The sequence below is a fragment of the Oncorhynchus clarkii genome, chromosome 23, assembly GCF_045791955.1.
Source record: "Oncorhynchus clarkii lewisi isolate Uvic-CL-2024 chromosome 23, UVic_Ocla_1.0, whole genome shotgun sequence".
Taxonomy (NCBI): Eukaryota; Metazoa; Chordata; class Actinopteri; order Salmoniformes; family Salmonidae; genus Oncorhynchus; species Oncorhynchus clarkii.
This window is the reverse complement of record NC_092169.1, coordinates 3,448,516-3,475,028: the sequence shown is the minus strand read 5'-3', so window position 1 is coordinate 3,475,028 and position 26,513 is coordinate 3,448,516. Positions and strand designations below refer to the sequence as shown.

Below are 26,513 nucleotides of genomic sequence, written 5' to 3'. Positions count from 1 at the left end.
TGTGGTGAACATTGCACTAGCTTTATGAACAATTTGTTAGGAATGATCAATTAAAAGTGTGAGGAATTCATTGCCAGACGCAAGGTGTTTTGAATTAAAAACGGGATGCGATGTTCTATAAATAGTGTCAAATTAGAAGAAAAAAAGTAAACATGCCTGTTCTTGCGTTATTGGAAAACATTGAAAACCGTGCTTTAGAAGGGAGAGTTTTCAGAGACCGGAATTACTTTTTTGCGCATGATGATCCATGGCTTATAAATCGTTATCGTCTCCCAATAAATGTTCCGTTAGATTTGTGTGCAGATTTAGCCCCTAATCTGGAAAGGAAGATACTCTGTCATCAGGCTATACCCGTATCTGTCCAAGTACTGTCCACTCTGGGATTCCTCGCTACTGGGACATTCCAGGAGGAAATGAGTGACAGTTCGTGGATATCACAGCCATCATTCAGCCGCATCCTGCCACAAGTGATCTCATCTTCCAAAAAGTTTGCTTTTCTCTTTTAGTCCATTCCTGATTAAACCCCCATTTGTGCTAGCATTCTATAAAGGGGAAATCACTGATTGTAAATGAATTTGAGATTTATAGATCTTACAACCTGCTAAAGAAAGTTTTTTTATGCTCAGTATCTTTTATGAATCAAACGTAAGCACACCGTCGGAAGTGATCTTACGACTAAGTTCAAGTATAAATATAACATTTTTATATATATTGTAGGACTGATTCAATCCAAATTTCATAAACATGAACAAGGGGCTAATATGGCTCAAAAACAGCTTGAATTAATCACTATTTCATAGTATATGGGTGAAAGATAAGTCTATACTACTTTAGCATAGTGTGTTCTTCTGAGGCAGTCATATTTGGGATACATATCCTGCATTGACTGGTGAGTCTATCTTTTAACTATTTGTTCCAGTATAGTCATTTATTAATCACACAGGAGGAAATAAAAACTAAACGTTTCAGCATTACTGAGCCATGAACATGTCTGCACCAACCAATCAGCCAATTGACAGCAGTTTCAAATCCAATTTTATTTGTCACAGGTAATCGCTTACCTACAACTGAGTCTCCCAGAAACTCCTTCCATTAGGACAGTTTCAAATGATCAGGCTGGTATTCATTAGGGCACACCATTTGAAAACAAGCATTTCTTATCTGACAAGTTCATGTAGTCCCTTCTGGTTTCAGTAATTTCGGTCAAATGAATAGTACCCAGTTTCTCAAAGTGAACCCACATCTAGTTATTCCCTTATTCGAGTCTGTACTGATAACTTATCATCCCTCCTTTAAAACAATGCAGCATTAAGTTATGAGAACGTATGGGAGAGCACATAAACCTGATATTTGCTGTATTATATTGGTTGGCGCCAGCTTGACTTAGCAAAGCTTGTTAACACCTGAGTCCAGGCTATGCTTTACACAGACATGGCAATGACATGACTCCAATCCACACAGAAAACAGCCAGTTACGCTTTTCAATATCAATGTGTCCGTTTTTAGGCTGGATGAGAGCAAGGACCCGAGAACGCAGTGCAGTGTGTGTCCCCTCTACATAACAGTACCGAGACCATTTATGTTTAAATACACACTGCTCTCCAATTCAGAAGAGTTTATTGCTTAGTGAGAAGTGCATATTGAGAAACAGGCCTAACTACAACTTCACCCTCCATACATGGGCCTCTTTTGAACCCCTACAGCCAAAACATGATTATTTAAAAAGGGTTTTCTGAGAAAATACTAGACTGAAAATCAGTTTACCCCACCAGACATTCTAAAACAGTCCTATTTAACGTTTTTCTGAAGGACAGCATCCCCACTGAGCACAGATGTCAATTCCAGGTTGGTTCAATGTCATTTTCATTGAAATGACATGTAAACAAAGCTGATCCAACCAGTGTGCCCAGTGGGTCTTTAAGCGTGCCGCCACAATCATGTTCCAAGTCTGACCCACAGAGACAAAGTGCAGTTGGCTGACTGTCAAACTCCACACACACACTGCTGTGCTGTGCATCCAGCTGAATGCACCAGCTATAGAGTTAAATCTCTATTGCTCCAGCTTTGTAAGACCTTCACTGCCAGAGAATGACCAATCGCCACCCCCCTTTCAAAGTCACAAGCTAAGTCTCAAAATGGAGAAAGATGGGGGGGGGGGGCTATGCAAGAAATCAGTAGTCAAACACTTGATTAAAATAACAATGTTAATAATATAAGCTATAAAACTAATTTGACCCGAAACAATTAAATACAGACATTTAAAATATGTTTATTTTTCTTCAATCTCAAATAAAAGCAGAAAGCAAAAGATTGAGGTACCCTGAGATGATGCTCAGATAATACAACCCTGTGGAAAACACTAGTTAAAAAAAAGCTTAATGAACACGCCTTTCCACCAAATAAACAGTTTTAAAACAACTCCTCAAAAGGGCCCATTTTACTAGTTTAAATAAAAAAGAAGTCAGATCTCAAAACGTGTACATTATGGATTAAAACAGAAACATTTCCATAAGGCTGATATCATTGTTTTTGCCATAAAACAGAAATTGTCTAAAATCGTGTGTTGCACAGTCATTATTTAAACACAAAGTGTCTTCGTGATAACAACTCGGCCAGTTGTCACCGTGCCGACGCATCGCACGAGTACATAAGACAAATGTATGTGTCCAGCGTGTTTGAAATTAAATGTGCACCCTTGCAGAGCTAACCACCTACTTCAACAGCTTCACAACACCATAATCATTAACTAACTCTTTATTCTCACCACAGCAGCATGTCCTTGTGGCTAAGCTGAATAAAAACACTTCCATCATGAAGTATCAAGGGGTACTTGTACTGGTTTACAGGGTTCTGGCCTTGAGGTTCTTTAAGTCAGTACTATTCCTCTACAAACACTCTATACAATGTCGGGAATGTGTGTTGGTGGGGTTTTCGATGAGACTAAAACAAAAATGAGTTTGTGTGTGACCTCTACTATCACACTGAGCTATGATGAGAACCACAGCTAAGTTGTATGAATCACACGCATTTCCAAGCACCTCTAGTGGCCTCTCCAGTTTACACACACGTCAGATGAGTGTGTTCCAGTTACCACAGGGGGGCAGAGAGGGACAGATCAGGGTCCCCCAGCAACCTCCCATGCTGCTTGGTCCTCACAGTTTGGCAGCCATGAAGTTGATGTGAGTGAATGGCTTGGCCAGGGGAAAGAGGGGCAGGCTCCTCTTGAACTCTGTCATGTCCTGCACCAACGTAGGCTGCAGAGAGAGAGATGGACAGGTCAGTATGTTACACACCAACACTGCTGTGCTAATGGAACACAAAGAAAGGTGAATACACATTACCTGTGGCAGGGATGGGGCAGGGGCCAGATTGACATCATTCTGGGCAGGGAACTCTCCCACAACGGGGCCTAAACAAAAAGACAGACATTTCAACATAACTGTTAAAAACAGTCAAAATCAAAATATTCACACTAACAAACCAATTTAAATGTATATCCTCCAACCCAAAAACTCTCCATCACTAGTACAATACTCACAGGAGTCCATCTCCCTAGACAGGACGTGCACAGACATCTTGTGCCTCTTTGGTGCGTCCACCGCCAACAGATCCTGCAAAGGACAGGATTTTGATAGACACAGAGAAAAGAGACAGACCATTTAATAGTAGCCTTTATTTAGTTCACTGTCCTAGAAAAATTCATTACAGTGTTTCCCCTATATTAATTCAGCAGCGGCACCCCACTGCTGCTAAATAGTTCCTGCCCCTCCCAAAAATATATTTTTTTAAATAACTAATGGTTATTTATAACAAATATTTCTGCCGAGAAACACTAAGGGATAGTGCGAGCTTTTGGCAAGTAAGCACTTTTCATACCCAGATGAACTCATGAATACCATTGTTATAGCTGTGTGTAGTTTGAAGTTGCTAATTGCTAACTAGCGTTAGCGCCATGAGGTCTATGGTAACAGCTAGCATGCTCATTGTGATAACTTCCTTCAAACGATACGCAGACATAAAAATGGTATCTATGAGAAAAAAGTAGAAAAAGGTTAATTTCCTAAATCTCACAATATCTCTTTAAGATCAGAATTTGTAGCATACAGAGTGAGCAGTGGCATGAATGAGAGCCACGAGCGATTGTGACTCATCTCCCTACAGTGCATCAGTTATATTTTTCAGTTACACACTCAGAACCCCCAATTAGAAATGTATTACACAATGAAAATATTCTGCATGGGGCCTGTGCTGCTTTTGCTGACGTAGAAATATGGGAAGTCTTTCATTGCCTCTGTATCCTTGGCACCCTTATCCTCTTGAAACACAACACCCTGGCAGTGACGCAACCCCTCATTATGGCTGTTATTATTCCGCGAACACAGCGCACCGTGTCAGTGTCACCGCCACAGCTTTGAATAGAACCAGTACGTAAGATCAAGGGAGACAATCAAGTGTTTTAGTACTATATCTCTTGACACATTGATGAAAATAATCATGGCCTCTAAACCTTCAAGCTGCATAATGGACCCTATTCCAACTAAACTACTGAAAGAGCTGCTTCCTGTGCTTGGCCCTCCTATGTTGAACATTATAAATGGCTCTCTATCCACCTGATGTGTACCAAACTCACTAAAAGTGGCAGTAATAAAGCCTCTCTTGAAAAAGCCAAACCTTGACCCAGAAAATATACATTTTTTAAATAAATAATAAAAAATATATACATAAAAAAATAAAAAATAAAAAAAAAATAAAAAAAATAAAAATTTAAAAAAATTAAAAAAAAATCGGCCTATATCGAATCTCCCATTCCTTTAAAAAAAATTTTAAAGCTGTTGCGCAGCAACTCACTGCCTTCCTGAAGACAATGTATACGAAACGCTTCAGTCTGGTTTTAGACCCTGTCATAGCACTGAGACTGCACTTGTGAAGGTGGTAAATGACCTTTAAAATGGCGTCTACTCGAGGCTCTGCATCTGTCCTCGTGCTCCTAGACCTTAGTGCTGTTTTTGATACCATCGATCACCACATTCTTTTGGAGAGATTGGAAACCCAAATTGGTCTACACGGACAAGTTCTGGCCTGGTTTAGATCTTATCTGTCGGAAAGATATCAGTTTCTCTGTGGATGGTTTGTCCTCTGACAAATCAACTGTAAATGCCAGTGTTCCTCAAGGCTCCGTTTTAGGACCACTATTGTTTTCACTACATATTTTACCTCTTGGTGATGTCATTCGGAAACATAATATTAACTTTCACTGCTATGCAGATGACACACAGCTGTACATTTCAATGAAACATGGTGAAGCCCCAAAATTGCCCTCGCTGGAAGCCTGTGTTTCAGACATAAGGAAGTGGACGGCTGCAAATGTTCTACTTTTAAACTCGGACAACACAGAGATGTTTGTTCTAGGTCCCAAGAAACAAAGAGATCTTCCGTTGAATCTGACAATTTCGATGGTTGTACAGTCGTCTCAAATAAAGCTGAAGGATCTCGGCGTTACTCTGGACCCTGACCTCTCTTTTGACGAACATATCAAGACTGTTTCAAGGACAGATTTTTCCATCTACATAACATTGCAAAAATCAGAAACGTTGTCCAAAAATGATGCAGAAAAATGTATCCATGCTTTTGTCACTTCAGGTTAGATTACAGCAATGCTCTACTTTCCGGCTAAAGCACTAAATAAACTTCAGTTAGTGCTAAACACGGCTGCCAGAATGTTGACTTTGAGCATATTAAATTTGAGCATATTACTCCAGTGCTAGCCTCTCCACACTGGCTTCCTGTTAAGGCTAGGGTTGATTTCAAGGTTTTACTGCTAACCTACAAAGCATTACATGGGCTTGCTCCTACCCATCTTTCCGAGTTGGTCCTGCCGTACATACCTACACGTACACTACGGTCACAAGATGCAGGCCTTCTTACTGTCCCTAGAATTTCTAAGCAAACAGCTGGAGGCAGGGCTTTCTCCTATCGAGCTCCATTTTTATGGAATGGTCTGCCTACCCATGTGAGATGCAGACTTGATCTCAACCTTTAAGTCTTTACTGAAGACTCATATCTTCAGTAGGTCCTATGATTGAGTGTAGTCTGGCCCAGGAGTGTGAAGGTGAACGGAAAGGCACTGGAGCAACGAACCGCCCTTGCTGTCTCTGCCTGGCCGGTTCCCCTGTCTCCACTGGGATTCTCTGCCGCTAACCCTATTACAGGGGCTGCGTCACTGGCACTCTTCCATGCGGTCCCTAGGCGGGGTGCGTCACTGACGTGATCTTCCTGTCCGGGTTGGCGCCCCCCCTTGGGTTGTGCCGTGGCGGAGATCTTTGTGGGCTATACTCGGCCTTGTCTCAGGATGGTAAGTTGGTGGTTGAAGATATCCCTCTAGTGGTGTGGGGGCTGTGCTTTGGCAAAGTGGGTGGGGTTATATCCTGCAAGTTTGTTTGGTTGGCACTCACTCACCTCACTCACTCAAAGCCAACTGACATTTACTCTTGAGGAGCTGACCTGTTGCTCCCTCGACAACCACTGTTATTATTATTATTATTATTATTATTATTATTATTATTTGACCCTGCTGGTCATCTATGAACATTTTGGCCATGTTCTGTTATAATATCCACCCGGCACAGCCAGAAGAGGACTGGCCACCCCTCAGCCTGGTTCCTCTCTAGGTTCTGGCCTTTCTAGTGAGTTTTTCCTAGCCACCGTGCTTCTACACTTGCATTGCTTGCTGTTTGGGGTTTTAGGCTGGGTTTCTGTACAGCACTTTGACAACTGATGTAAGAAGGGCTTTACAAATACATTTGATTGATTGAAGAGTGGTGGAGGGGAATAAATAAAACAGGGTGCCATCTTTCAGGTGCACGCACATGGGCACACATACTTTTTACCATAGGACTCAATTGGTGTAAGAAAACAGCAGGCAACTCATATGCATCTCCATGGCAACCGCTTGTGTGAGAAAGTATGACTTTACCTGAAATTGAAGTGGTATGCAATGTAAAGGGAGAGAGCGCTACTCACCCGGTAGAACTGCATGATGTTTTCTTTAGTCAACGTCTTCAGGTAGGACACCTCAATGTTATCTAGAAAACAGAAAACACTTAGGACTAACAGTGGATGATTTGAGATATCACTACAGATTAGATCTAAACAGGGGGGACTGTTTTGTATGCGTGCATGAACGTAGAACAGAACTAGAGGCAAAGTTCCTGCATATTCATCACCAGAAGAATAACATGTAATAAATACTAGTTTAACTCTTAAATAAGAATTCCTCTTACCTTCTTATATCTATTTAAAAGCTTCCGTAAGGTGCAACACAATAGCTCTACAGCATCACCAGCCACACTGATCTGCCTGTACAATGTTCCACTATTGACTAGGCTCCACTTCCTATCAATTTCTTGGTGTGCAGACTGTTGCGGCTCAGTCTCCAATCCCTCCAACAATGAAAACAAGCAAATTTCCAGCAAATCAGCACTCAGGTGTGCTCGGGGTGCTGATTATTCTGGGGCCTAATCAATGCTAATTGGTGCAGCAGGTAGCTCTGAGGTGGCAACAACATTCACCTCGAAGATCCTCCAGAATGTCAATAGTCTGATAACTTCATCTCACTCAAAACACCTTTTCAGATAACAAGGCCTCCTAGCAGTGTCAGGAGGAATATCCATTTAGTTGACAGTAACTCAAACTCCCCACAGCTTTCACTTGGGAAAAAAACATCTTAGGCCTCCAGCTCAGGTAACGGTATGCAGTGTTGCTCAATGAGCGTCTACGCATGCTCACCTCTGTCGAAGTTGTACTGCTGGGAGATGATCTCCCCCCAGTACTTGGCGCACTCGGCGGCCAGCTTCTTGGGCTTGTCCAGGCGGCGGATGGCCAGGGCCTGGATGTGTTTCTGGAAGGCCTCATCGTTCATTTCCTCCACAGACTTCTCTGTGGCTTTTAAAAAAGCCTCGACCCGGCTCTCTAGGTAGTGGGGAGCCTTCTCCGACTGGATGATGAAGCGCAGGCCCTGGACCCCGTTAGCGCGCCGCGGACCGCTAAACACTATGTACCCTGAGGAGTGTGCAAAGTAAAAGTCAGGAAAAATGCACTGTGAATTCTGGAACATGTCTTTATAGGTGTTTAACTGCATGTACAGGTAAAGGAAATACTTGAGTATACGAGGGATACAAAGTATATTGAAAGCGGGTGCTTCCACACAGGTGTGGTTCCTGAGTTAATTTAGCAATTAACATCCAAGTTTCCCATTGTTTTGGCTTCCATGGCTAGAAGAGATCTTAGTGACTCTGAAAGAGGGATCTCAAATGAGCAAAAGGGGTTAAAAGGGTGTGTGTGTGTGTGAGAGAGTGTCACCAGTTCTCAATCCAATTGAACACTATTCTGGAGCAGCGCCTCAGCGCATTTTCTACCACCATTAATACATTTCTCGTGGAAGAACGGTGTCGCATCCCTCCAACAGAGTTCTAGAACCGTGTAGAATCTATGCCAGGGCGCATTGAATATGTTGTGGCGGATCGTGGTGGCCCAACGCTCTATTAAGACACTTTGTTGTGCCTTGGTGTTTCCTTTATTTTGGCAGTTACCTATATGTACAGTGCATTCGGAAAGTATTCAGACCCTTTGACCTTTTGTTACATTACAGCCTTATTCTAAAACGGATTAAATTGACTTTTGCCTCATCAATCTACACAGAATCCCGCATAATGACAAAGCAAAAACATGTTTTTAGACATTTTTGCAAATTTTTTATACAAAACTGAAATATCACATTTACATTAGTATTCAGACCCTTCACTCAGTACTTTGTTAAAGAACTTTTGGCAGCAATTACAGTTTAGAGTATTCTTGGATATTACGCTACAAGCTTGGCACAACTGTATTTGTGGAATTTCTCCCATTCTTCTCTGCAGATCTTCTCAAGCTCTGTCAGGTTGGATGTGGAGCGTCGCTGCACAGCTATTTTCAGGTCTCGATCTGGTTCAAGTCTTGGCTCTGGCTGGGCCACTCAGAGACTTGTCCCGAAGCCACTTCTGATTTGTCTTGGCTGTGTGCTTAGGGTCGTTATCCTGTTGGAAGGTGAACCTTCGGCCCAGTCTGAGGTCCTGAACGCCCTGGTGCAGATGTTCATCAAGGATCTCTCTGTACTTTGCTCTGTTCATCTTCAAGCGGGCTGTCATGTGCCTTTTACTGAGGAGAGGCTTCCTTCTGGCCACTCTACCATAAAGGCCTGATTGGTGGAGTGCTGCAGAGACAGTTGTCCTGGAAGGTTCTCCCATCTCCGCAAAGGAACTCTGGAGCTCTGTCAGAGTGACCATCAGGTTCTTGTCACCTCCCTGACCAAGAACCTTCTCCCCCGATTGCCCAGTTTGGCAGGCCGGCCAGCTCTCGGAAGAGTCTTGGTGACTCCAAACGTCTTCCATTTAAGAATGGAGACCACTGTGTTCTTGGGAACCGTCAATGTGGCAGCCATTTTTTGGTACCCTTCGCCAGATCTGTGCCTCGACACAATCCTGTCTCGGAGCGCTATAGACAATTCCTTCAACCTCATGGCTTGGTTTTTGCTCTAACATGCACTGTCAACTGTGGGACCTTGATTTGGAAAGGCACACACCTGTCTATACATGTTCAATCAATTGAATTTACCACAGTTGGACTTCCAAGTTGTAGAAACATCAAGGATGAGTAATGGAAACAAGATGCACCTCAATTTTGAGTCTCATAGCAAAGGATTTGAATACTTATGTAAATAAGGTATGCTTTTAATAAGGCTGTAACATAAAATGTGGAAAAATTCAAGGGGTCTGAATACTTTCCGAATGCACTGTATACTGTTCCTTTTTCACAGCAAGGTTTTGAGTTTGTGTGTTTAAGTACTTTACGATGGACATTTCCAAGGGAGGTCCATTCCCCACTGCCTTCCTGGACCGGTCTCCACTGGTGTGAGAGAGAGCGAGAGAGAGAGAGCATGTGTGGTCGTACCCAACTGTTCCTTGGTGCGCAGTGTGTTGAAGCAGGGCTCAGAGATGATCTGACAGAAGAGCTCCAGCAGCATGTTGTCGTGGGTTGTCTGCATGTCTGTCTGGTAGTAGATCTCTATGCCACAGTTGTTGTGCACCTCGTTCCTCTGCTGGTACACATACCAACCACCTGGAAGGCACAGACAGCATCTTATTCATTAAGGCACAATGGAAAATGTTTTGCAACGGAAAACAAGTGTTTGTTATTGGACAAGTTGTCCAGGTTGTCGCTCCCAGTTTGTCACTTTGGTGCTAAAATAATACATGACCCAGGGCTTACACATGTAGTTGCAGCATCACAATCTTCAAAACAACGCATTCACCAAACATGCAATACAGAAGTCATGGGCCTCAAACAGCTAACCCCAATGCAAAGTGTAAAACGCTACATGCATGACTTGGCAACCATTGAGGCTTAAAAAAAAAAAGAATGCATTTAGGAATAAGCAACGACCTCGCCGGTTGATGAATCACCAGCTTAACTGTAAATATGCAATTACTAAAGAACATATTTGGACAGAGAGAGATTTAAAAGGCATCGTACAGGAAAGTTATATATAGAGTTCATCTAGAGGACATTGATGACACGCCAGTCTCCAGACAGGAGAGACTGAGCCAAAATCATACTATTTTGCTGAGTAAAAGCTTTTCACTGGCAATCCCATAAGATGAGTGGAAGCAGTAGAAGTCTGTGTCTGAAAGTTCTAAACTTGTTCAAAACATTTCTGTTGGGAAGATATAAATTGTGTTTCTGTCCCCGACTGGCGTCCGGAAGGATCCAGGCCCGAAACAAATCCCTCAGCAGGACACAGGATGTTTCCAGGTGGCCCAGACAGCCCTGCTTTCTTCTTCCCCATGCTCAAGTTACCTAATGTCATCAGGAAAAGTGTGGCACAGGTGTGTTGTTGTGCGGTGTCTTGTGTAGGGCGTGTAAAAGGTTAAGGGAGGGGGGGAAAAAAAGTGGGTGTATTGTATTTCCCAGTGATGTCCATTTCCCCTTGTTAAGTGAGCCTTTCCCCCTAGGACATTGGAGGGTCATTGACACCGAGGTGTTACACAAGCACAGGTCCTGATGTAGGCCAGACTGTTGGGTAAGAAACCTTCAGCAGGGTCACCATGGGGACGGGCATGACTGGCAGGTACAGGAGGGTGAAGGGAGTGATGGACAGGGCACTTGACCTACCATCTGGCACCTGCACCTCCCTGTAGCGAATCAACTGGCTTGGTAAGAGGGGCTTGGTGTGGGCTTGATTCATAAGCGTGTCCTCAACCATCTGCATCATGCCTAGAGCAGACTGGCGAAAGGGAGAAAAGATAAACGTGAGAGGGGTGCAAATGATATAAATCAGTGTATTAATCCACCTTTAAAATGTGTTAAGATTCCTCTTAACATCCGCATCGCTCGTTTCCCACATCTTCTAGGGTAAATAGCAGATGCCCGTCTATAGGGCCTGCCACTGAATCGTAAACAACACTGCTACAATATTCTGTCCACGCAGTACAAGCTCCATCTAAGGTAATAGGAGCCCGGCAGAGCACGGTGAGTCTTTATAGTGATGAAGTGGACCATTGCCCCCGCTGGTGCATCCAATTCCCTCTCCACTAGACTGTGACACCTCTCCACTGGGCATCATTATCAGAGATAAGGGTGACTGTTCATGGACAGCTGGGATCTTATATAAAGTCTGTGATTTGATCTGAGGATCTTATCAGGGTTTGACGGTGTGTGACGGTTCTGTGACATAAGGATTCCACTTAAAACCTATAAAGGAGTGGAGAGGCTGACTTTATAAGCAGTTATAGAACCAATCCACATTCTACACATATAATATCTGTGTGTGTGTGCACGCGCATCTATCTTTGTCTGCCTATAACAAACAAAATAATACAACAGTCTGTCCACACGAAGGTAGCAACATCAAACAAACCTCCTTGGTGATGTTGCCATGGAGAAGGGTCTCGATGTGTAACCGTGACAATAGTTGAGGTATAAAGGCCTTGAGGCGGGGGAGAGTGACATCTAGAAGACACATTCAGATGGAAGCAATCAGAGTTATCATAATCAGGCTAGAACAGAATCAAAAGCATTGTAGTCATGTGGACTCTGCCTGCCACCACATAGGGCAGAAATGTACACACACACACACACATTCATACGAGCTTGGAGACCTGCAGAAAACACACTTCCTCTCTGCGTAGGTTGGTCCATCTGAATTCACACATCGTCTGACCCAGATTCATTCAGTTAGTGATGAGAGGTGATGGATGAGCAGCCAGGGTAACTGGGAAAGGAAAGGGAGGATAGAGCAGTAGCCTGTCTAAAAACCAGGCACAGGGTACTGAGGATGGAGACCCAGAGAAGGGGAACAGGGGCACTAAATCAACACATAGGCACTAGGGTAGGTGAAATAGGGACACGTTTATTTGAGGTAATAAATGAGAACAGGTTGCATTGCACTGTACCCAGACAGAAAGTGAACTGAGCCTCAAGTGACACACAGGACATCTGTCGAGGCTCCATCGAGAAAACATAATATACTGAACAGTACAGACAGTACATCTGCTCCCCTTCCTCCGGTGAGACTTTCACTGCGGAGAAATGACTGCAGCTCAGGGAGGAGCTCAAAAACTGTCTCAGTGTTCAAATGAGGGGCAGAGAGATAGGAAGGGAGTGTGTGTGCGCACGCTTGTGTGTGTTTGTGTGAGAATGGCTCACCGTCCAGGGCCTCCTTGAGCTCATCTTTGGTCCAGGCCACCTCTGTCATCAGCAGACGCAGATAGTACATGGCATGCTGATGGGGTTGCTCTGCCCGGAAGTTGTTCAGTGACCTCATATACTGGAGGAAGGGTCAAGGGCAAGCAGGGGTCGAAATTCAGTCATATGAAGAGTCAAACACAATATTATTATAAATTTGGTAAGTGCTTATATTTGTCCCATTTCACACACGTACAAGTCTGTATTATTAGGCATGTGTGAATAGTTTTTTTGCATATCCCACTCTCCCTGAGACTGCTAGGCTAACTGCCGCCCATATGAAGGTAGCTCTGGTGTGCCATGGGGTCAAACACAATATCACAAAATAAAAATAAACTTTTGATCTGATATAATGGGTAATATCATAGCCTGAGTATGTGTGTGTGTGGGTGTGTGTGGGTGGGGATGCTTAGCTTACCGCTTCCTTGATGATGTCAAAGCGTTTCTCGTCAATCTCAAAGTTGGCCATCTTCTCAATGATCTTCTTCAGCAGGATGTGCTGCTTGTCATTGTAGCCCTTCACTGAGAGCTGTGGGAAGGAGACGAAAGGAAAAGGGCAAGAGTGAAAAGGTAGGCATAATGTGAGTGTCAAAGCACCTGGAGGAAACTGTGAAATGTGTGGATGAGTAAGCTAAAGTAAAACTAAAAGACAGCAATGTTTCAGACCACCCTCCCAAACCTCCAGTCCTGCCATGGCCCATCCTCTGTCTAAGACACGTCAACCTCATTCCACAGAGGGCCGAGTTGTCTGCGGGTTTTCGCTCTTCCCTTGTACTTGATTAATCAAGGTCACTAATTAGTAAGGAACTACCTACCCTCACCTGCTTGTCTAGGATGTACCTGAGCTCAATTTCAAGTCTCATAGCAACAGGTCTGAATACTTATGTAAATAAGACATTTCAGATATTTCATATTTAATAAATTAGCACAAAAAAAAGTGTGCTTTTTCATTATGGGCTATTGTGTGTAGATTGACGTGGAAAAAATGCATTGAATCCATTTTAGAAAAAGGCTGTAACGTAACAAAATGTGGAAAAAGTATGAATACTTTCCGGAATGCACTGTATATTAGTAGACTATATGTAAAGACCAGATTCAATTGAGAATAGTCTGAAGGGTGAGAATATTATCAAGCATATTTGCTTGTCAAATTTGTGAACGAGAGTTATGAAGTGTGTGCAGGCTGCGCAAGAAACAGCAGCGGCTGTCTTTCATGCAACTTTTTTCACAGTCATCATTAGAGTCGCATCATGCAGCCTTCGACATAGCGCGGGAAGTACGGGTGATGAAGCACACCCTGAACCCAACCCCCAAAAAATCATAACAGTAAAAAAATCTCTCAAAAGAAGTGCACTGGGCCTTTACGAGTCCTGTAGTAGCGGACCGATAGACGTTTGTGCTGCCTGCGCTACAGACATCTTCCAACTGCGATAGCCTTAGAATGTATTAGAAATCAAAACATATGGCCTAACGTTTGTATCAGAACTAAAGTTGCTCAAATAACTAAAATTGGGCATATAGGAGGACCTGTTTGTCCTTTTGGTTAATCGCTCAACACAGAACAGCCACATTGTTTGGGAAAAAAATATCCTTTCCATTTTATTCAACTACATTCAATTGTATTGTCCTTGCTATAAAATAATCCCACGGGAATTCTAAGCAGATCTTGGGCTGCTAAATGAACTAGTGTAGCCCACAGCCATAGCAGGGCCTACATTAAGGACGACTCCTTAATGTAGTACTATATCTATTCTGTTCTTCTGAAATAGGCTACATTTTCTTCATATCGTGTTTCTTTAGACCTGCCTGAAATAAATATGGTTTTATTGTGACGTGTAGGCTATATTAAATAGATTTATTAGACAAGCCACATCAGTGGCTTGTGTGTGTAACCCGGAGATGCGAAACATGTTTATGTTAACTAACAGTCAATTACCGCAAGTCCGTCAGATATTTGCATGACAATCGCCGGCCGACAAAATGTAATGACTGCCACATCCTTATGGGTCTGTAGTGAACTACTCAACTCGTCCCTCAAGGTCTACACGGCAAGCATTGTGCATTACAATCTACTGCAAATGCATTTCCCTTTATTAATCTAGCTCAGTGACAAGCTACCAATAACCGATGCAAGTGAGTGGCTGTGTGTGTGCATGCGACTGTAGTGTGTCAAACTGTGCGTGATCAGAGCCCGGTCAAGGTTACATGAAACTCGGCTGTGCATCCTCCAAACCTTCTGGCCCTTTCATGAACCCGCAATAGCCTCAGGCTGCAGCGTTTTGCTCTCGGGAAAAAAAATCACCTTCTCCCTCCCCTTCTCGTTCTCCCTGACACACACATACTGACACCAGTTAACTCTAATCTCTTCCAACATCATTACCCTTGACGAGCCCCCAGCCAGTTTGTGCTGACTCAACTCTATTACTCCCGGAGCTTGGAAGAGCTAATATATAGGAGGAAAAACACCCCATCCATACAGTTAGCAAGGCATGTGTGATTGGCCGGAATGTAGAAAGCATTATTTCTTAAGTATGTAGCATCAACCCATGAGTGATTAGCATATATAACATTTATAATCCTATTCTTAAGTAGTCTTATTTATGACCTTGACATCACATAGCAGTAGTGAGTAGGACCGCTTTATTCTGCACACAAGCTATTATTTCACAGATGTGGGCCTAGTTTGGATGTTAGGCAAACGTCAGTCGTGAAATTAGTCAGTTGCTTAAGTTAAGAGGGAAACCAAAAGCACCACAAACCAAAGCTACAGATGAGCAGTGAAAAGACAAGCACATTGGGCATCTTGATTCGCAATTTCACAGACACATACCAAAACCTCATTCCAATACTAACCTCTGAAAAGTGTTGAGGGCAAATTTTCAAATAAAATCTTGCGAATGCTATTATCTATGTGTACAATGCCAGCTCCAGTCTAACTTGCTTTTGGAATCATGAGTGAGCAGAATTTCACAGTACCTATACATTTGTCAGAGGATAAGCAATGTTTGGCTTTATTCCTTTATGACTTGTGAAGGAGACACTGTTCTACTATCTGGCTGATATTGACAGCAAATGAGTTTCAAACTGGCTGCTAACAATGCATTAAAATAAACTAAACGAAATGTGAAAGAATGTATGAAGTTCTATCTGGGTGTATTAGTTGTGGTGTGTTTTGGGAGTGATTCGGTGAAATTAACAAAGCCAAACATGTGTCTTTCAAGACAGGCAGTCTGCTGACAAGGTCTAGATTCAAATATGAACTCTATCAGTTGAATTTAGTCCATGTTGCCAGAGACGTATTTGATGAATGGAAAGTTAATATTCAACTTCATATCAGTTAAACGGCATGCCTTGAGGACTAGATGTGGCTATCCTTGCAGTGAAACCACAAGTGGGCACATAGACAGGACATAGGAAGTAGTGATGTGCAGTCGACAAAATATTATTTATTTTTGAACAACTTTTTACTGACTCAAGACTCGTTCATTTTAGTTGTTAGTTTATCAATGGACACAGCTTTGTAGAACCAAAACATACACAGTCTGCATCAGCTCAACAAACTCCTTCGGAGGGCGGCTGCAGTTCGTGAACGATATTGTGCTGCTCTCCCTTGGTAGTCAAGCAATTGCATTCCGCCAAGAGTGGTTGACAATCTAGTCCGGTTGCGGTCACGACTAGACCTTTTCAAAAAGATAAGTAATTGTATTTGTATGCCTAGTAATCAACAAAATCTACCCTGCCTGGCGGCAGGGTAGCCTAGTGGTTAGAGCGTTGGACTAGTAACCGGAAGGTTGCGAGTTCAAACCCCCGAGCTGACAAGGTACAAATCTGTCGTTCTGCCCCTGAACAGGCAGTTAACCCACTGTTCCCAGGCCGTCATTGAAAATAAGAATTTGTTCTTAACTGACTTGCCTGGTTAAATAAAGGTAAAAAAAAAAAAAATAAAAAAAAAAAAAAAAAAAAAAAAAAAAATGTACATTCTTAGAAGTACACTTGTATAAAAGTCTCAGTCACCAATGAAAGCTCCAAGAAGCCCCCTATGGTGAACACGTAGGGGGGACTGCATGCTCTGGGCATTACTGAATCAAATGAATCAAATTATAAAGAGTTGTTCTTTTCACTGAATGAGTTGAAAAGACCAGAGTCAGTAAAAAGAGTTGAACTTCCCACCACTAATAGGAAGGGAGGCTCTAGTACATCCCCATCTTCCTACACAGACAGACTAACATAGAAACACACACAAAAAGAGGACGTAGATAGAGGGGAACGGTAAAGCCAGTCCTGCACACTCAAAGCTTCAAGCTGGCGCCCTCCCTCGTCCCCCTAGCCATTAGGGGGGCAGACAGACGGACGCTGTACTTACGAGGATGGCATTCATCCCTGAGGCTATGCCATAGACCAGCCCGGCAAGGCGGGCTGCATATGTATACTCTTTTAAATCATCCTTCAATAACCTGAGAAACAGGTAGGTCATGTTGCAGTGCAGGGGGTCTGAGTATAGGTAGCGACTAACAAAAAAAATAAAAAGACAAACAAAAAGAAGACATGAGTGTTGGGTGGGGGAGGTGGGATGAGGTTGTCAAAAAAGGACAGAGAGCAGGGTGAGGAAACTGATAAAGAGTATGTATATGCAGCCTCGCGACCGGCCTTTCTGTCCACCAAGGAGGGAAGGAGTACTTTGTCGCTAAAGGCCACTACTTCTAGCGTGGACGCATCTTGAGGTGTCCATTTCCCATTCCTTTGTATAAGAGTTTTGATAGAAAAATACTGTTCCTCTTTCTGACAGGGAACTACTTCACCAAATTACAATTTATGTTCAAATCCAAAACAGTGCCAGTACGAACGGGGAAACCGACAACTCTAGCGTTTCCGACGATGTGATTTTGAGAGAGGGAGGGGGAAAGAAAAGATGAAGAGGATGTTGCAGCCAGGGCTGACACAAAGGCCCAGGTTGAGGGAGGAACAAGGGTGGGTTTGGGGTCGCGGCGACGTGAGGGCAATGGGAAATTATAATACTTACATACATCCCATAGATGGTATTTTGGAGGTCATAGTTCAAGCCTGCAAGCTCGGCTGCATATGCATACTCGTTGAGGGAGTCTTTGAGGAGCTCCAGGTACAAATAGGCCATGTTACAATGTATGGGGTCCACATACGCAAACGGGCTGTAGAGAAAATGGCACTGGTGAATGACAGTAGCTACAACGCCACAGTTAGAACTCTCCCTCCAATTTGCTCTCCTTGAAAAACAGTTAGTGTTGCCTTCATTCAAAATTAGGGATCGGCAGGACAAGTGGGGTTCCATGGGGTTCCTCGTAATATGAATTCAAACTGCAGTATTTGAGTACTATAACTACAATAGGTTGTAGCAAGACAAAAGTTTAATCACATTACATATCACATCTCATACACTTCAACGGCTGTGGTTTGTCTACCAACCTGAAGAACTCAAAGTTCAGGCATGCCTTTGGTAGGAAAAACTTGTCATCCTGCTTGAACCACACCTTGCTCATAGCAGTGTCCTAGAAAAAAAAATAACATGGTAAGATGAGCATTAGCAGCAGGTGCCATTGATAAGAAAAGGCTTGAAAAAAGTTGGGCAGTCTGATATCATATACTTGCTTTGAAAAGAGATCGATCAAACCTCTACTACTGCCTTTGTACTTTATTGGGGTGAACAGCAGCCCAAAATTAAATACCGAAGCTTAGCTCAAAAGAGTTGTTCCACAAGAGACTCCAAATCGGTCAGCAGTAGTTACCACCACACACGTCCTCTGATCTGAACACCGTAACAACGACAGTTGTTGACTAAATTCAGAACATCTAACTTCAGTCACCATTTCCACATTACCATATGAAAGCATATGAACCGAGTCAGACACTTGAAACATGCAGCGACGTGTTCAGGTCTGTCGGCTTCTTGGCGAATGAAGTGACAACACTTTGATAATGCAACATCCCGTCATTTTACATTTGAGTCATTTAGCAGATACTCTTATCCAGAGCGAGGCTTACCTTGATTAGAGTTGGGGCGGAGGGAGAGTCTTTCTCCAGAGGGTAGATATCAAAGTTGGTAGGAATGAACTCGTTCTTCATGGGTAGCTTGAACTTGCCATTGAAGTCGGCGTTTCCCCATTTCTGAAACACACAGATGAGTTAGCGAGTCCTCCTTGCTCAGTCAAGGGTTAGGTATGGAGTTTATTGATAGGTGACTAAAGGCTTCTGCACACCTATCCAATTACAGAAAATGAACTATAGATCATGCAATGGGTAGTTCTTTTCCAGACCAACTGCCCATGACAGATTCTACATGACACAGGACCAACTATGTCCAGTGATGACCAAAGGGATTACACGAGGCTTTGACAGTATACCGTGTATACGCAGGTATTTTGAAATAGTCACATTTCAATTAAAACGCAGTCTCAAATAGTTGCCTGTTCCTTTTAAATAGTCAGGCAACAGCACACATTTCAGCAAATAAACACCAGGTCTAAATTAATTGTTCACGAGGTTAAATGGTTTGATTTGTTAAATTAAATAATTCAGTAATGACAAATTGCAATCATCCGTTTAGCGTCAGTAAGAAAACTGCTAGCAGCTGTGAACTGCTAACTAACAAGCACACACAAAAAAAAAAACTAACAGTAAACTTCGGTAGTACAGACCCACAGAAAATTGGCCGATTGCCCTCTATTGGCAACCCTTTCATGTGGCTGAATTATCTGACACATGAAGTCACTACTGGGCTGATGGAAACAGGAAACGCCGGTACAATTTTATAATAACCAACAGACAATGTTTGTTCGACGATGTGATCATTGTGTGTCGGTGAAATAATTATGCGAGAAATGGCTACAGATTAAATAAATAAATGAACTTCACAGGGTGGTGAATGTGCAAGGTGATGAGCTTGATGCTCTTTTCCAATAAAAAACAAGGGTCTTATTCTGGTGACATGATGATCGATGCTTGGCTCCCGTTTGACAAACAAAAATGATATTAATTCTAAAATATAGGTAGCCTTGGCACTTGTGCACATATATAGGTAGGTAGCCAAGGCTAGAGTGGGCACATTTGCTATAACGCAACAGTTCGTGACAAAACCATCAGTAGAGTTGAAAATGCGATTGAAACCCATTTAAATATTTCCATTTCGGTACATGGGATTTTAACCACAAAAGTTATTTAAGTGCACTACGTCATCACAGCCTTTTATCTGCAATAAGTGAGTTTGATGGAAACATCTTTGGTGGGAAAATGTGGTTTATGCAGATTTTTGAATATTTGCATGAAAATCTGTTGGATGGAAACCTAGCTATTGTGTAAATGACAGTGTAGAAAATTAAGAAATGTATTAAAATGCTGGAAGTGAATGATGGAATAAAACAATTAACTATGCAAATGAGCAAAAGCTGTGGGGCATTAAGGAAATAGATCCCTGACTCAAATAGAATAGTCTCTAATAAGCACCTGTTGTTTTCAGTGACTTAAGCAAATTAATGCCAGAGCTATTAATTGAAGTTTTACAGTACACATGGTATAATTTTCAATACCGTCAAGCTTCTTTTTAAGTAATTATCTATAGGTTACGAGATAACAGATCGCGTTCTTAATTACTAAGTCACATTTTTCATTACGAAGCTTACCGTCGTTCACCAGTCACGTATTTTGTTTACAAAGAGAGCTAGCTTCATGAGTCGGCACAAGTTGATCAAGTTACAATAGATAAATAGATACAATAAATATTAAGGTTAATCTGCGTCTAAATTGTACTGAATACTGTCCAGCTGTGGTTCAATTTCGCAAAGTGGCTAACTTGTAAGGTTCAACAGCAGAAACAACTCCCCGTCCTGGATCAATATCGCTGCTGTCTAATATTTGCTTTGTGCGTGCAGCAAACGGAGTAGACTTTTGAAACGCAGTGCATTCAGAAAGTTCACAGCCTCAAGTCTTCTTGGGTATGACGCTACAAGCTTGGCACACCTGTATTTGGGGAGTTTATCCCATTCTTCTATGCAAATCCTCTCAAGCTCTGTCAGTGGATAGGGAGCGTCGCTGCACAGCTATTTTCAGGCCTCTCCAGGCTTATGTAAATAATGTATTTCAGATTTTTTTTATTTATAATTCTGCAATGTCTTAAAACATGTTTTCGCTTTGTGTGTAGATTGAGGACTTTATTTTTTTTTCTTATCCATTTTAGAATAAGGCTGTAACCTAACAAAATGTGGAAAAAAGTTAAGGGGTCTGAATACTTTCCGATAGCATTGTACAACTTTGAGCTGGATTGTCTGTCTTTGTAAACACTGAAAAAAATATAAATGAAACAGTTTTACTAACTATAGATAGATATAAATATAAATCAGTCAACTGAAATAAATTAGGCCCTAATCTATGAATTTCACCACTGGGCAGGGGCGCAGCCATGGGTGGGTCTAGCTCCCAAGTGAGTGGGCCTCTGCCCTCCTAGGCACCCCCATGGCTGCACCCCCAGCCACTGTAGAGCCAGGCCCAGTCAATCAGAATTAGTTTTTCCCCACAGACAGTAATACTCCTCCGTTTCATCAGCTGTCTGGGTGGCTGGTCTCAGATGATCCCACCTGTGAAAAAGCCAGATGTGGAGGTCCTGGGCTTGCGTGGTTAAATGTGAGGTTGAGGCCGGTTAAGAGAACTGCCAAATTCTCTAAAATTATGTTGGAGGCGGCTTATGGTAGAGAAATGAACATCAAATTCTCTGGCAACAGCTCACAGCTCTGGTGGACATTCCTGCAGTCAGCATGCCAATTGCACTCTCCCTCAAAACTTGAGACATCTTGTGGCATTGTGTGACAAAACTGCACATTTTAGAGGGGCCTTATTGTTCCCAGCACAAGGCACACCTTTGTAATGATCATGCTGTTCAATCAGCTCTATGATATGCCACACTTGTCAGGTGGATGGATTTTCTTGGCAAAGGAAAAATGCCCACTAATAGGGATGTAAAGAATTTGTGCACAAAATTGAGAGATATTAGCTTTTTGTGCGTATGGAACATTTCTGGGACCTTTTATTTCAGCTCATGATACATGGGACCGACACTACTTGTTACGTTTATATTTTTGTTCAGTGTAGTTCACTTCTGGTCATTAGGATTTAGCTAGCATCCGCTATGGGAATTCTCTAGTACTTTGTTATTATTTGGGATTTTTTTGAGTTTGAAAACAAAAAGCGCCACCTTGTGACCTATGACGTTAACGCCATATACCCCGGTATGGCACAAGGACAGTATAAAAAGGTGTGAAAATCTGGATACTGCTCAGTCCTAAAACACACCAGGCAGATTCTTGAAAAAAACATCCATAGACTGTTGGGTTGGCTGTTGTTAGATAGTTGTTTGGAAACCTTTAGGAGAAAGACACCATTAAAAGGTCATGAAATGTACAGCGTTGGCTTTGGGAGTATTAAAACCTTCCACAAAATCTTTTTCTGCTTTTGGAACCTCATAAGGTCAGGGGAATTTGTGGCCCTGGGAATTGTTTCAGAAAGGTGAATTGAGAACATTCACAGTGCTAGTGTCAGCCTGCCTACAAATTGATTTTTCCAAAACATCTTACATTTCCATCCTAACGCTGCTTTTGCACCGAATAGGAAAAAAAAGTCAGCAAACTCTTAAGCAAACATCTGCAGCTTTAAACATCATTCACCACTGGGATGTTGACTGTGGATCAACAGCACCTTACCCATAAGCCATTTGTTTTCTTACACATGGTATGATAAACCTTAGATTAATGTTGGAATGTGTGACAGCAAGTGGATGCATTGAAGATTCCTTCAAGCATTGCCAGTGGGCGATTTACAAAGATGCCCAGTCAGGGTAAATCTTAAATCTGGCCTATTTCATTGTGCCCCCATTTCCTTTCCTGCACCGAAGGAGAAGGTCTGAAGGGAGGAACATCTGATCTCCGACAACGCATGATGAGGAGAGGACGTGTGAAATCAAGGCCTTCAACATCACCCACACCACCCATGAGTATATGGAAAAGCTGTCGAGTTTGAATGTGTGTCAGTCTCACCTTGAGGATCTCTTCAGATATGGGCTCCTGTTTGTAGTGAGTCCCGTACCATTCCTCCGTCTTGTCCGTCTGCCCTTCGAACGACTTTGAGACGACTGCGACTCTGCAGATGGGAGGACAAACAGAGACGGGTTTCATTATTATCGGCATTTACAAACCCACGTCAGACCGGTTAGAAGTTAAACACACTCCATTTTCCCTGAGCAGCTGGCGCTAGATTTTTAGCTGCCCTTACGACTCAACTGTATAATAACACTGGGTATAGGAGGTTCGGGAGGCTCCAGTCAATTACAATTTGTAGGGTCAATGTGATTAAAACAGATAAGTGGTGCAGACAGCCAGTCAATGTGATAACTAGAAAAGTTACATTTCCCAAAGAAAATGTGTGGTTGCTTCAACTGTATAAAAGCATTTGAAATGGTAGCGGAAGAAGTTGTAGTAGTTTTTACTGCAGTAGCAGTAGTGGTGGTGACTGTAGAAATGGTAACATTGATTCTAGCAGTATCAGAAGAAGTAATCATAGTAGAAGTAGGGACTTTAGTATTAGTAGTGACTGAAGTGGAGAAGCAGCGATTGTGGTGGTAGTAAAACTGCAGAATGTGTTATTGAACTCCCCCAGTGTTTAAGTTAAAACCGTTCCTGAAAGTTCTCTGGCAGTTAATTCAACAGTGGAAAGTTTAGGTGAATGTTGAGGTAAATCTGCCATGAAAATGACTAAACAGAGTGTGTAATGACAAATGTAAGATCGCATTTAGATTTACCCTACATGATTTTATGGTTAATGACATGACTTAATGGCTCCACTACTAGCATAATGATTGTATAACAACATGTATGACCTTGGTTGGTTGTTATTCAAGTCTACTCAGTTGATGTTCAGCATCAGCAAGACCCACTTGTTGATGCTTATTTATAAAACCCTCTTAGGCCTCACACACCACCCCCCCATCTGAGATATCTACTGCAGCCCTCATCCTCCACATACAACACCCGTACTGCCAGTCACATTCTGTTAAAGGGCCTCAAAGCATACACATCCCTGGGTTACTCCTCTTTTCAGTTCGCTGCAGCTTGCGACTGGAACGAGCTGCAACAAACACTCGATAAAACTAACCAGTTTTTATCTCAATCTCTTCATTCAAAGACTCAATCATGGACACTCTTACTGAAAGTTGTGGCTGCTTTGTGTGATGTATTGTTGTCTCTTTCTTCTTGCCCTTTGTGCTCTTGTCTGTGCCCAATAATGTTAGTATCATGTTTTGTGCTGCTACTATGTTGTGTTGTCACCATGTTGTGCTGTCATGTGTTGTTTCCTTGCTATGTTGTCGTCTTAGGTCTCTCTTTATGTAGTGTTATCTCGCTTGTTGTGATTGTATTTATTTTTAACCCCAGGCCCCCCGTCCCCGCAGGAGGCCTTTTGGTAGGCCGTCATTGTAAATAAGAATGTTCTTAACTGACTTGCCTAGTTAAATAACATTTTTTTAAACAGTGTCATCTTATCTGAATGTTTGTAACCATGGACTGCAACATCAGCTCAAACACCGGGTTACCATATAAAAGGCTCTTCAAAACAGAGGTGTCTTAAGTGTATTATCATGTACCCATGTCACACTACTGAGCAAAACTGACCTAGCTGAGCCAATCTTTACTGCGCGGGTCTGATTTTGCATCCAACAGTTGCTGAAACCATGCTGGAATGATTTTTGTTTTAAATAAATAAAATATATATATATCTCTCTCTCTCTCCAAGCTAGCAGTATGGTTCATCCGGATGGGTATAATAGTGTGAAAATGGTATAGGAGAGCAGAGTAAACAGGGTTAGTGACCCAGTGAAGAGTTGCAACTGACCTGACATATTCTGGCCTCAGCTTGTCCAGGACCATCTCTATCAGGTCTGGCCTGAAGTCTTCCAGCAGGTACTCTGCTGCTAGGATCTCCTCCAGAGGGTAGTACTGCAAAACAGAGGACAAAAAAAACAAACAGGTCTAGGCGCTAACAATGGGGAGGCCTTTGACAAACACATGCAGGGGAACACTTTACTGGAGCACAGGAATACAGAACTGGTGTTAATTTCACACAAAAAAGATGCGCACAATAATGAATCCCAACAGACAAAAATACACTGGACATCCTACCCCGGTCCGACTGCCTTAATACCATAATATTTTGATAATAACAGGAATGTCAGTTTAATTTAGATTGTGGCTGAATCTATTAAGTCTTTATACACAAAATAAGAGACTGGCAGACAACATAGTCATCAAACGGAGCCACGGAAGTGCAGTGCATCATTGTGGAGACGACCTTAAGAAAATAGAGAGCGCCACCTACGTGAAGTAATCCAGCCACTTTGGAGGTGTAGCCACGGGGCCGCTCCTTGTCTTTGAACCTGAAGGCCACTGTGTTCAAGTCCTGTGGAGGAGAAGAGAGACAAGTCACATGTCAATCGCATAAAAATACAGTACTATTACATACAATGGAGAATTGAGCAACACAAGACAATTCATCCACGTGTACTTTTAAAAACAGAAGTTTAACTAAGAGGATGACAAAAGGCCTATTTGAGTAAGTTTCTCAGTCGTCGTTCTGATTTTATTTTGTTTGTAAAAAGGGCTATACATAAAATGTTAATGACGGATTTTCTGACAACACATACTCTGGCTTCTAAGACAGCTTCAGTGCATTTGGAAAGTATTCAGACCCCTTGATTTTTCCCAGATTCTATTTTACGTTACAGCCTTATTCTAAAATGGATTAAATTATTTCCTCAATCTACACACAAAACCCCATAATGACAAAGCAAGAACAGTTTAGAAATGTTTGCAAACGTATTAAAATAGAAACCGAAATACCTTATTTACATAAGTATTCAGACCCTTTGCTATGAGACTAAACTGAGCTCAGGTGCATCCGGCTTCCATTGAACATCCTTGAGATGTTTCTACAACTTGGAGTCCACCTGTGGTAAATTCAATTGATTGGACATGATTTGGAAAGGCACACACCTGTCTATATAAGGTCCAACAGTTGACAATGCATGTCAGAGCAAAAACCAAGCCATGAGGTCAAAGGAATTGTCTTTAGAGCTCAGAGACAGCATTGTGTCAAGGCACAGATCTGAGGAAGGGTACCAAAACATTTCTGCAACATTGAAGGTCCCCGAGAACACAGTGGCCTCCATTATTCTTAACTGGAAGAAGTTTGGAACGACCAAAGCTGGCTGCTTGGCCAAACTGAACAATCGGGGGAGAAGGGCATTAGGGAGGTGAACAAGAAAGGGAGGTGAACAAGAAAGAAATGGTCACTGACAGAGCTCCAAAATTCCTCTGTGGAGATGAGAGAAACTTCCAGAAGGACAACCATCTCTGCAGCACTCCGACAATCAGGCATTGATGGTAGAGTGGCCAGACAGAAGCCACTCAGTAAAAGGCACATGACAGCCCGCTTGGAGTTTGTCAAAAGGCACCTAAATGACTCTCAGACCATGAGAAACAAGATTCTCTAGTCTGATAAAACCTATATTGAACTCTTTGGCCTTAAAGCCAAGCATCACATCTGGAGAAAACCTGGCACCACCCCTATGGTGAAGCATGGTGGTGGCAGCATCATGCTGTGGGTATGTTTTTCAGCGGCAGGGACTGGGAGACTAGTCAGGGTCGAGGGAAATATGAAAGGAGCAAAGT

General features: G+C 42.5%; 1 protein-coding gene across 4 annotated transcripts in view; it reads right to left on the bottom strand.

Annotated features, from left to right (window-relative positions):
• Positions 1–2,249: 2,249 nt before the first annotated feature.
• The window catches only part of LOC139381086 (insulin-degrading enzyme-like), a 47,222-nt gene continuing 22,958 nt past the window's right edge, over positions 2,250–26,513 (bottom strand). For 2 of the 4 annotated variants that reach the window (XM_071124338.1, XM_071124336.1), the window contains 16 exons: positions 25,162–25,242; positions 24,679–24,782; positions 22,830–22,932; positions 18,793–18,915; positions 18,217–18,299; positions 17,798–17,942; positions 13,196–13,306; positions 12,739–12,859; positions 11,951–12,042; positions 11,206–11,317; positions 9,985–10,152; positions 7,786–8,058; positions 7,021–7,082; positions 3,539–3,611; positions 3,342–3,409; positions 2,250–3,254 (listed from right to left, as the gene is read on the bottom strand). In XM_071124338.1, coding sequence (XP_070980439.1) covers positions 3,153–3,254; positions 3,342–3,409; positions 3,539–3,611; positions 7,021–7,082; positions 7,786–8,058; positions 9,985–10,152; positions 11,206–11,317; positions 11,951–12,042; positions 12,739–12,859; positions 13,196–13,306; positions 17,798–17,942; positions 18,217–18,299; positions 18,793–18,915; positions 22,830–22,932; positions 24,679–24,782; positions 25,162–25,242 — 1,821 coding nt within the window. In that variant the 3' untranslated portion in view covers positions 2,250–3,152. Of the gene's footprint in view, positions 3,255–3,341; positions 3,410–3,538; positions 3,612–7,020; positions 7,083–7,785; positions 8,059–9,984; positions 10,153–11,205; positions 11,318–11,950; positions 12,043–12,738; positions 12,860–13,195; positions 13,307–17,140; positions 17,286–17,797; positions 17,943–18,216; positions 18,300–18,792; positions 18,916–22,829; positions 22,933–24,678; positions 24,783–25,161; positions 25,243–26,513 lie in introns of all 4 variants that reach the window. The other 2 variants (XM_071124339.1, XM_071124337.1) reach the window with 1 other exon arrangement.